The following is a 12,425-nucleotide window of genomic DNA, read 5'->3' as shown; positions in this document are numbered from 1 at the left end:
AGGGGTTGGAATAGGGGCAGGAAGGCGGTGGAGTTGGGGTAGGGACTTTGGGGAAGGGGTTGGAATGGGGGCAGGGCCGGGGGCAGGGCCGGGGACAGAGGGGGAGCTTTAACGGACATAATTCTAAAAGTACATGTGTGTTTTGTCGTTTGAGTGAGGTGCACTACTGAGTGTTTATATTTTATTAAAATCCCTCTTCGCATTACGGTTTTTAAAAAAGTGAATACATTGACTTTTAATAGCATACTATATTCATTTTTTTTCATTTTTGACTATACTTTTGTATCATTGTCGGAAAAGGTTTCAGTGATGTGGCCCTCGGGCTAATGTACTAGCCCTCATGTGGCCCTCGTGGTGATTTGAGTTTGAGATCCCTGCTTTAAATCAAATGCAGGGCAAAAGAGGTACAGGTAGGTATCCTGGAAGTTTATGTTGCACTGGAACATGCAGACAGAGTAGACTGCATACCTGTTAGAAAGTTTTAACATGTAGATTTTTAAGATAAATTTGTTTTTAAACTAGAACATTTAAATCTTGTTTTTGTGTTTGATCTAATTAATATCCATAATGCACTTGTAACCTTTAGTTGTGAATTTTACAATTCCTGTTTGACTCCTCCATCATCCATTCTGTATGTTGCTACTGTTTGTATGCTACTCTGCTAAACACTATCTACAGGTCTCAAAACAGACCATCTCAAATCTATTCTGCAAAATATTTACTCTTTAAATTTAAATAGTTTTAATGGTTTAATTGATTACTTGGTCTAAATCTGATCTATTACAACTTTATTGTGCATAATCCTTTTAAGCATTATGATCAGTTATTCCCAAGGTGCATTAATGGGGTTGTGCCCTGTTCTGTGCTTGTCTTGATTAATAAATAAATTTCCTTTAACTTCAATTTTGATTAAAATGTTAAATATTTTCTTGAAAGCTACCTTTCCACTAGCCCAATTAGTAATTTTTTTTAGTTTTTTTTTTTTTTTTTCCCCCTGAGCATTGACAGCTACCAGGCTACATTATATTGTATAGACTAATCCTAGCTTGATTTACAGTATTCCTTTTTTTACAATATATAAAATATACTTTGTTTTCATCTGGAAAAAACCCTGACAAACAGCAGGGTGTCTAATAATTACTCACACTGAAATATTGAAAAATTGGACAAGATACAGTACGCAGATACTATCTTCTCCAAAATACTGCTTAGATACAGAGCAACGTACTTTATAGAATTTCATTTACATGATAATTTAAGTTCCTTTTAACTTTTATGGCTTATAACAGCAATGGTAGACACAGAAGCTGCTTCTATTGTATGGAACCCAAGAATAAAAGGGCTCATTAACAGGCACTGGAATATCTCAACCACTATTACTGGCCCCAACAGTGCTCCCAATGAAATGAATGGCAAAGCTTAATGACTTAAAGGAACAGCCTAAGGCAAAATGTAAGATTTCTCTTACAAAAAAGATTATGAAATATTTGGACAGCAAAGACATTTTATACACAGACAGAGAGGGGCTATAATTGGACAAACACTAATAACTCTACCAGAAGGAGCTGAGGGAGAGTTCATTCCAAGTGAGCATTCTTTACACTTTGGATGTTTTTGCCTACATAGCAAAACAGTTCAAGTTTATTTGCTCATCAAACTAAACCCCAAAAGCTAAAACTTTTAGTTAAGAAGGTGCACATCAAGGGAGCAACCAGCTAGAGCAGTGGTTCTCAACCATGAGTCTGGGGTCCCCTGGGGGGCCACAAGCAGGTTTCAGGGGGACCACCAAGCAGGGCCAGCATTAGATTTCCTGGGGCCCAAGGCAGAAAGCTGAAGCCACCGCATGGGGCTGCAGGCCCTGGAACTGAAGCCGAAGCCTGAGCAACTGAGCTTTGTGGGGTCCCTGATGGCATGGGGCCCAGGCACTTGCCCTGCTTGCCACCCCTTAATCACGGCCCTAGGTTTTACATGCAGAAAAACAGCTGTGTCAGAGGTGGGCCATGGAGTTTTTATAGTATGTTGGGGGGGGCTCAGAGATAAAGTTGAGAACCCCTGACCTAGAGAGCTGAAACGTATTATTGAGAAAAGTAGTAAAAAACACCTTTTTCCCCGCTAAAGTAACAGGACTCTCTTCTTTTCTAAGTTTCATGGCTTGGAAAGTGAATGGATGGTAGAGAGCTCCAGAGAAAATTATTGCAAGTAAAACAAGAGTCAAAGAAATAAGTAACTGATGATAGCAATCCCCAAAACCTAATGGAAAACTTAGCTGACTATAGGAAATTGGAAAAGGAGCAACAGAACACGTCTGAGGGTTCTGAGGAGATCATAGGATAATGACTCTGCAGCCACAACTTGCACAGAAAACCTTAATTCCTCACTGCTGAACTTGGGAGCAAAATCTTGAAATCTCTTTTCCTCCCAGTTTTTTGCCTGGTTTCCCACATAGAGAAGTTCAGAACTTAAATGCCTTTTTCACAAAATAGGGGTTCAGGCCAGCTCAGGAATTGGACTGACTCACCTTCACCCGCACAGAACTTATGGCTGGGTGGATCCAGAAGGCAAGTTAGAGGGGCACTTCTCGCTGAGCTACCAGCCTCAGGAACCCAGGATTTTTAGTGTGAAGCTTCTTAAGCAATTGCACAATAACTGGATCCCTCACTCCCACCAAACCACCCAACATGCTTGTCATGCTTTGTATAGCTTTGGCCTTCCTCACCAAGCCTTCTAGTTGTCATGGGAAGGTATGCTCTTAAGTAGCTTCCTGAGACCTCCATCATTTGAAAGTCATTACAAAAATCCACAACATGGACATTCTTTGAAAGGACACAGCTTGACCTCAAACTCTTTCCGCTATGATCAGTCTGGGAGATTTTTTGAATGCTTTTGTTCTTTGCAGATATACGGCTAATGCGCACTGCACGTCGAGGAATGAAGCCTGCTCTAATCTGTAGATGCACGTGGCTTTAGAAAGAACACAGGTAAGTGAATTGACTAGTTCAGATGAAACTCAAACTACTGGGAGGGTGAATTTAGGATATAAGCATAATGAGACCTTGTCTCTATGGAATATAGTATAAGGCAGATCCACCATCAGAGCTCCAAACTCACCCAGCCTCCTGGATGAGGTGATGGCTACCAGGAATGCAACCTTCATGGATAGGAGAAACATGTAACATGAAGCCAGTCGCTCGAAGGGAGGCTTAGTGAGAACTGAAAGAACAAGGTTCAGATCCCATTGAGAAGTAGGTGCTCTCAGAGCAGGAAAGGTTCTGATTAGACCTTCCTAGAATCTGTTGGCCAGTAGGTAAGTGAAAATTGAGTAACCCTGCGAAGGTGGGTTGTATACACTGACTTCTGCCAAGTGGACCCATAAAGAATTGATAAAAAGACCTGCTGTTCTGAAGGAAAGAAGATAGTCCAGAATAAATGGAATATCCACATCTTAGGGGATATACATTTTTATTGTTCCTAGATTAATGCCTCCTCTTGGCTATGCAGCATTTTCTAGTGGAATCCTTTCTACTGTAAGTAAGGATGCTTTGTACATCTTCAGAGTATGAACATTCTAGAGTCAACACCCATCCTAAAACCACCGTCTGAGATGGAGTGATTGGAATGTTTGATTTTGCCCTTTTCCTGGGTCAGGAGATCGGAAAAAGGCTGACTGGTCATCAGTGACTGAGGCAACATGAGAAGACTACTCAGGAACCAAAACTGTCTGGGCCAATGGGGGCGGTGAGGACGACTTGTGCCCTGTTCTAATGAATCTTCCAGAAGACCCAAGGTAGGACTGGTAAGGAAAAGAAGGAATACATTCAGATGGTTTGATCGTGGAAGAAGTAGAGCATCACCCTGACAGCAACATCCTCGGGCTCTGTAGCAGAAAGAGCCTGAGACATAAGCCTTTGTATTAAAGGCCTGGTATGAGGCAGGACCTGCATACAGAATTTGGCCAGAACAGGGCTAATGCTGCAAAAATACACATTCCTAAGTAGTGCTAGTCACAGAGTGCTCACACAAATTCATCCCAATATCAAGTGGTACCAGAACATCCCAATATTAAGGATGGTACAAAAACATTCCCCAAGGATAATAGGAACACATTGACCCCTCCTAAAAGATAAGGTCAGGATGACAGTACATAATAGAAATGTTTTAATTGAACTAACATGTACAAAATGAAAAGGAGAACTTGTGGCACATCAGAGGGCAGTAACTAACTATGTCAAAGGGGCAGTAATAACGTGTTTGTATTGGGGTATAAAGATGTATCTCAGAGGGAGTATTTTTGGCCAACCTAGGAAGCAGTGGAAAGTCTGGCCACTCACTGAGCTGCATCCAGGATCAGGGGCATACATGTCTTAATATCCTTGTAGAGTTTACCAGGTGCTATAAACAATATTTTGTTAACAATAAACCTGGCCAGGTGTTCATACCTTAACAGATCTTGTGGTCACTGGGCAGTTCGCTCGAGGTCTACTGTGCCAGCTGTGCGCACAGAGCTGAGGCAGCACCCAGAAAGAAACACACACACACAGAGCTGAACATCTAACCACACTGGTGACCCACGACCACTGAGCTGGTAAGTAAATGAGCTGTCCTCTGTAGGAATCGCAATCTAACATGACAGAAAACCACGAGCTAGAGAATCCCCTTATCCCCTCCCTGCAAATCCTCACAAAGTTTGGACACTGAAGGTTCTGACCCCAGCCATGAGGCAGTAAGAAGGAACTGGAGAGTGATTGGAATGCCCCACTCTTTACTGCCTTGGTTGGAGGCATGAGGAGAGTGAGGGCACATGCGTGGAGCAATGGATGCTTCTTCCAGGATTCTCCGGCTCCAGGTGCATGGAGCACATGCATACGCTCAGTGTAATATACAAAGGGAGAACCCACTTGAAGGACTACATAAAATTATCACTGATAAAGTTTGCATATGACAAATAAATTGGGGGAGTAGTAAATAATGAAGATATGTCACTAATACAAAGCATTCTGGATTGCTAAGTAAGTTGTGTGAAAGCAAACAATATTCATTTTAATATAGCTAAATGTAAACATTTACAAAGAAAGCAGGCCACACATTTACACAATGGGGGACTCTAACCTGGGAAGCTTGGTATGTTTACCCTAACACAATGAAGGCAGAGGGGAAATATGATTGCTCTCTATAAATACATCAGAGGGATAAACACCATGGAAGAAGAGGAGTTATTTAAATTAAGGGCCAACGCTGGCACAAGAACAAATGGCTATAAACTGGCCATTAATAAGTTTAGACTTGAAATTACATAAAGGTTTCTAACCACAGGAGGAAGTGAAGTTCTGGAACAGCCTTCCACGGGGAGTAAAAAACCTAACTTGTTTTAAGACTCAACTTGATATGTTTATGGAGGGGATGATATGATGGAAGTATTCTTGTCAGCAAGTTAAAGTAGTACGGGCTGGATGAATGCACTATAAGGTGGGTAGAAAGTTGGCTAGATTGTCGGGCTCAACGGGTAGTGATCAATGGCTCCATGTCTAGTTGGCAGCCGGTGTCAGGGGTCGGTCCTGTGGCTGGTTTTGTTCAATATCTTCATAAATGATCTGGAGGATGGTGTGGATTGCACACTCAGCAAATTTGCGGATGATACTAAACTGGGAGGAGTGGTAGATACGCTGGAGGGACGGGATAGGATACAGAGGGACCTAGACAAATTGGAGGATTGGGCCAAAAGAAATCTGATGAGGTTCAATAAGGATAAGTGCAGGCTCCTGCACTTAGGACGGAAGAACCCAATGCACCGCTACAGACTAGGGACCAAATGGCTAGGCAGCAGTTCTGCGGAAAAGGACCTAGGGGTGACAGTGGATGAGAAGCTGGATATGAGTCAGCAGTGTGCCCTTGTTGCCAAGAAGGCCAATGGCATTTTGGGATGTATAAGTAGGGGCATAGCGAGCAGATCGAGGGACGTGATCGTCCCCCTCTATTCGACACTGGTGAGGCCTCATCTGGAGTACTGTGTCCAGTTTTGGGCCCCACACTTCAAGAAGGATGTGGATAAATTGGAGAGAGTCCAGCGAAGGGCAACAAAAATGATTAGGGGTCTGGAACACATGACTTATGAGGAGAGGCTGAGGGAACTGGGATTGTTTAGTCTGCGGAAGAGAAAAATGAGGGGGGATTTGATAGCTGCTTTCAACTACCTGAGAGGTGGTTCCAGAGAGAATGGTTCTAGACTATTCTCAGTGGTGGAAGAGGACAGGACAAGGAGTAATGGTCTCAAGTTGCAGTGGGGGAGGTTTAGGTTGGATATTAGGAAAAACTTTTTCACTAGGAGGGTGGTGAAACACTGGAATGCGTTGCCTAGGGAGGTGGTGGAATCTCCTTCCTTAGAAGTTTTTAAGGTCAGGCTTGACAAAGCCCTGGCTGGGATGATTTAATTGGGGATGGGTCCTGCTTTTGAGCAGGGGGTTGGACTAGATGACCTCCTGAGGTCCCTTCCAACCCTGATATTCTATGATGAGATTGCCTACAATGACATATGACCAATCCATGCCTGCTATTAGCAAATATTCCCAATGGCCAGAGATGAGATACTAAATGGGGAGGTTTCAGAGTAACAGCCGTGTTAGTCTGTATTCGCAAAAAGAAAAGGAGTACTTGTAGCACCTTAGAGACTAACCAATTTATTTGAGCATGAGCTTTCGTGAGCTACAGCTCACTTCATCAGATGAATCTTCACATCACATCACTTCACATCACATCTGATGAAGTGAGCTGTAGCTCACGAAAGCTCATGCTCAAATAAATTGGTTAGTCTCTAAGGTGCTACAAGTACTCCTTTTCTTTTTGTAAATGGGGAGGGCTCTGAGTTACTACACAGAATTGTTTCCCAGGTCTTTTTGGTGCGTCTTGCCCATATGAGCAGGGTCTAACTCATCAGCCTATTTGGGGTCAGGCAGGAATTTCTCCCTGGGTCAGATTGGCAGGGACCCTGAGGAGTTCTCACTTTCCTCTGCAGCATGGGGCCTGGGTCATTTGCTGGCTTGAAATAGAGTAAGTGGTGGATTCTCTGTAACTTGAAGTCTTCAAAACAAGATTTGAGGACTTCCATAACTCAGCCAGAGGTTATGTGCCTATTACAGGAATGAGTGGGTGAGGTTCTGTGGCCTGTGATGTGCAGGTGGTCAGACCAGATGATCATGATGGTCCCTTCTGGCCTTAAAGTTTATGAGTCTACGGTTAAGGTGTCACTTGATTACAATCTATAAGCTCCTGCATGAAAAACAAATATTTGATAAGGAGCTCTTCAATCTAGCAGAGAAAGGCATAACATGATCCAATGGCTGTAAGTTAAAGAGAGAAAAATTCAGACTGAAAATAAGGTGTATATTTTTTACAGTGAGGGTAATTAATCATTGGAACTATTTATCAAGGGTTGTGGTGGATACTATATGCTGTAGGAATTATTTGGGGGCAATCCTATGCCCTGTGCTACACAGGAGGTCAGACTAGATGATCACTATGGTCCCCTTCTGGCCTTAGAATTTATGAAACTACCCCAAGACATTTTTGGAATAAAAATATTTCTGAAAATGGAGCGAATAAAAGCAAAACTTCAAAAGTTTTTCAGACCCCTCTCGGCCAGAATAGCACACCATAAAAGACAATAGTGTTAAACTTTTACTACAAATGCTTTAGCACAGTATTGAGCCCATCCAAAAACAGGAGGAACCCACAGAAAAACTTGAAACACTGATACCAGCATCTAATCAAACCTATGAGATGCGATCTCCACCTTCAATGAAATCTGTGAGAAAGTGGATAAAAAATTCCTTTAAATTGATCCTATTTAGAATAAACAAAAACAGCTGTTTCCCTAAAAGTATGATGAACAGCCCAATGCAGTATTCAAAAGGAGAGTGTACAGAACACAGTGAAACACACACAAAGCAAGGACCAGATGAGTACAAAAGCTCATTGGCTTTGCACTGGAAGAACATGCCACCACTAAAACTCAAGTTTCTGTTAGAGAGAAACTCTGCATAAGCATTGTCAAGAATTAGGCTAACTTTATTTCTGACATTGATTTAACTGTATATTGAAATCTTATTGCAACTTAAGGTTTATTAACAGCTTCTTTGTTCAAGCATGATGAGTTGGACAGCATATTCTTGGAGAGGAGAATCTATTTACCTCAACCAATTTATGTTGGATTTAACTTAAGATGTTTCATTAATCTGCCTAGCTCAAATTCTTTAAGCAAGTTGGTAAATTAGAAGACATGCCAAGATTGTAAGTGAACTAAGATTGTTTAATTGCCTGCTTTTCTTTAGTATTTTCTTTGCAGAATAAATACTTCATTACTCACAACACTGAGTTTTTTGCTTGCTTAAGTCATAGTAAGACTGTGTAATACATAGTTACACCCCTCAACTCAAGAAACAACTTTTTATCTGATTTTTATTTCTCCAGCCTCCGATTTTAGTAATTCAGAGATAAGAGTATAAGGTGCTCAACATCTTACATAACACGCTCCTATCTTACTACTTTTAGAATAACTTTTAGAATAACTTTCTAGAAATGCAAACAGGCAATTCACACGGAGATCAAAAAACGCTGTAAATGGTTCAAGAAGAAATAATTCCAAAAGCAATGGAAAGAAGCTGAGAAAGGGAAGTTTTTGCAAGAAAAGGTTCCTAGTAAGAGTAGATTATGCAGTAGCCTGTCCTCCCCGAGGAGACATCAAATCTCCCTTTCACAGAACGGTATTCTTCTTGTTTAACTGTATTTGCAGGAATTATCAGTTGCCCCAATTTATTTGGCCAAAACAGTTCAATTTTTTTTGAACAGATAGAGCAGGCCAGCCAGCCATTCCTAAAGACAAAGCAGGGGAGGACGGGAAGAAAAGGGAAAAGGCCACCAGGCTGTCACTGTCCTTACTACAGAAAGAGGCGGTCAAAGCCAGGATGAGGGGAGGGGTGAAAGGAATCTCCCCGCTTTTGCAATGTCTCCTTCATTTGAAGGGATGGGTGAGTCCTCCCTTCTTGCCTCAAGGCAGAAATGAAAGTCCTCTACCAAGGCTGGCTTCCCTGGGGGAGAGGGAGAGGGAAAGGACAGAAAGGAGGACTGACCCGAACCCCCACCCCTTCTCCCCACCGGATCTCCTCCACAGCTTCAGAGATCCAGGTTCATATACTAACTGATTTCCAGTCCACACTAAGGAACAACCATGAACCACCATAGGCTATATTGCAATTAGTAGCATGATTGGTACCACATTCAATCCTGACAAAGACTTATGCTATAACAGTGCTGGAAAATGGCTTCAAACACATTTACAAGCTCCAGGTAGATGGGGCCTTAACAGAACATGTATGTTCTCATATTCATGTAGAAGAAAACACATACTCTAAAGTCAGAGTTAATCAGTTTCTCGTGTATAAATTCCACTAGCAAATGTGTGTCAAAAATATGTCTGTTGTCACAAGCAAAAGGATAGATTGAGATACTAGTGTCTTTCAGCAAGATTGAATACTTAGCAAGTAGCTGAAAGCAGTATCTGATGCATGATTCAGAGTATATGCTTATAAATCCTGAAGATAGGCAACGAACATCTATGAAACAGGTGGGGATTGGATTCCAAATGAGCATTAGATTTTCAAGATTCCTGAGTAACAAAATGTTTTCCCCAGTCCTCACTAACAGACATCATAGATGAGAGGCCTCTATTATTTCAATACACTTTTGCGGAACCCTATATTGATAGTTCTGCTCAGGGCTTTCCTTAAATATGAAAAAAATCAAATTAATCAGACAACTCTCAAATATATGGTTAAAACTCAAGTGCACATACTTAACCCTTTCGTAAAACAATAATAATGGATTCTTGTTCACAAATCCACTGACTGCTGATCTCCAAAAACATCCACTTTCCTTTGGTGACCAGTCACTTGAGAAAATCATATTTGCAACACTGACACCATCACAAGCCTTATAAGAGAAAATTAAATCTAATTCTGATGAATTTATCTATATTACCACTTTGTCTAATATGCAGTAAAAATTTGCACTACTATACCCTACAGCTGCACAAAAAAAGGATGTTCATTTAAATTGCTTGCTTATTTTACTGAATTTATTACTATCTAATTATATGATCAATTATTCTAGCTAGATTTCCCTAGACCCTATTTCTGTCAGAGTCTTGTGAAGAGCTAACGTTTCAGAAGTTGGCAACTATTGAGAAGCACTCTGAAGGAACCTGTGGAAGTCAGCCTTTGGCTTTGTAGGTATTACCTATCTAAACGTAGTAAAACGCAAAATAATATACTCAGAAAATCTTGTCCACCGTACAAAAAAAAAAAAAAAAAAGACTCCCAATCTATCAACCCAATTCCCTCACTCAACTCCTGTATAAGCGATGTTCTCAGAGTTCTGACGGAATTATTTAACAAATAATTTAAATAAAAAGTCCGTACACTGTTGAGTAAGGATGGGGAAGTAAGCTCCAGTGGTGAGAATCCCTCACAGAGAACATTTTTCCTGCAGCCTCCTTTCTTATAAACCAGAAGGATGTCAGCCTGAGGAACTTGCCGATTGTCTGCTGAGATCACTTTAATTGCAAAGAAATGTCAGCTTCAGTCCCTTTGTTTTCAATAGTCTTGTATTTACAAGGAAAAGAAATTTGCTCTTAACACGTTAGGTAACACGGTAAAATCCTAGCATAGACAAGTTACAGTTTTAATACTTTAGTTGAGGTAAATCCCTAGTAGGGAACACAGGATCTATCTTGACCAGCTGTGTGTAAAAGGTACAACTTGTCTTATCCACATTGGGGTTTTTACACACATTAATGTGTGAGCTAACAAGTGAGCTTAAAAACAAACTTTCTCCTAGTGACGACATGGCCAATGGATTTTCCAGGACACCTCATTTTTCCACCTGTAGACATATTGCTACACAGAAGAAAAGTGTTTAAAACTGTGGTCACGTGACATGGTCAATGCTAGTATCCTTCCCACTCCTTGGGTTTTAAATGCTATTGTCTGTCTACATACACTGGGTGCTAAGTAGTGCTGTAAAATGCGTGAGTTTTTCAATTATTGTAAAAGCACCACCCATACTCCTAGTGCAGACACACCCTTTTATGCTCTCTTTCAGGTCACAGCTAAGTGATGGGAAAAGCTCCAGAGATTCAGAAGTTGAGTCTCTCCAGATCTATGATTTTGTATACTTGCACACATCTCCCCCATCTTGCGATGCTGTGATTTTATTTTAAAAAACTGTTCAACCAAATAAGAGCAGTGAGATAACTTTGCTAAGCACTACATCTACAGAGCATATACAGATATATGATCTACATTTTATACTAAAAAAACTATACAAATGATCCTCTAATTCAAACTCTCCTCTTTTAGGTAAGCTTTAGTTAATGGGGAGAGAACAGAGACTATTAACTCAGCTAGTTCTGCCCCTTACAAAACCTATTATTGAGGTCACTGTGATTAAACACAAGTATATATTCAAGGTAAAAGTTTTTTCTTTTAGTGTATTGTAGAAATATACAATGGTCACCACTAAAATCCTTATAATTACCTTCTCACGTAACTAACATTACTGTAGCATCCCCTACATATTCCCTGTAATCGGCTACACTGCACTTTGTTTAAAGAACATTATTGTAACCTCATCAACTCAAAGATAACACCGTAAAGATTTCAGTGACAACCACTGTAATTATGTGCTTCATATCCAACATAAGAAAATGTTATATACAAAACACGTACGTATAAAGATAATATGACAAATAATTCACTGTACAATAATGACTACGTTACTATAAATTCACAAAGTTACTTTCTTATGGTATATTATAAAAAATGAGCATCAGTGAGAGAAATCCAGTAACCAACTAATGAAGTATGACTATGGTTTACTGGAATATAATTTTCCAGTTCATGCAGTAAAATTAGAAATTGCAACAAGTTCTTACAATTTTTAATGTGCCAGGATATTTAAATCACAAGCTTAGTGTGATTAGCGTTAGGTACAGTAAATAAGATTCAATTTTATGGTTCCTTTGAAGCTAGAGGAACTTACTGTATGTGAACCCAAGTTATCCAGTGTCATGCTTAAATCCTCGCCTATGGATATTACACAATCAATGTGCTTTTTAAAAAAAAAAAAAAAAGAGTCAGAACTTGAAACTAATGTCCAATCAAAATACCTTACCCCAGAGATCAGAAACACTTTACAGAAGTCCAAAACAGGTAAAATCTGCAAAAAACTGGCCGCTTCTAGAGTGTCCTGAAGGTTGTCCATATTAAGAGAAAGTTTTGCAGTGTAAATGAAATCAATAATCTTCTTTAGACCTATTTTGTTCACACCATGAAGCTTTATGCACATTAAATCTTGTTCCTTCATTCCACCTAAGAAAG

The 12,425-nt window shown here is 40.4% G+C and overlaps 1 protein-coding gene across 16 annotated transcripts in view; it reads right to left on the bottom strand.

The window, feature by feature from the left end:
* Nucleotides 1-12,425, bottom strand: part of KLHL13 (kelch like family member 13) — a 132,324-nt gene that overhangs the window by 23,330 nt on the left and 96,569 nt on the right. For all 16 annotated transcript variants that reach the window (XM_048863716.2, XM_048863720.2, XM_048863729.2 and 13 more), the window contains one exon: nt 12,220-12,416. In XM_048863716.2, the coding sequence (XP_048719673.1) occupies nt 12,220-12,416 (197 nt within the window). The remainder of the gene's footprint in view (nt 1-12,219; nt 12,417-12,425) is intronic.

The sequence above is a fragment of the Caretta caretta genome, chromosome 9 (genome assembly GCF_965140235.1).
Source record: "Caretta caretta isolate rCarCar2 chromosome 9, rCarCar1.hap1, whole genome shotgun sequence".
In the NCBI taxonomy this organism is placed as follows: domain Eukaryota; kingdom Metazoa; phylum Chordata; order Testudines; family Cheloniidae; genus Caretta; species Caretta caretta.
This window is presented reverse-complemented; position numbering and strand designations above follow the sequence as displayed.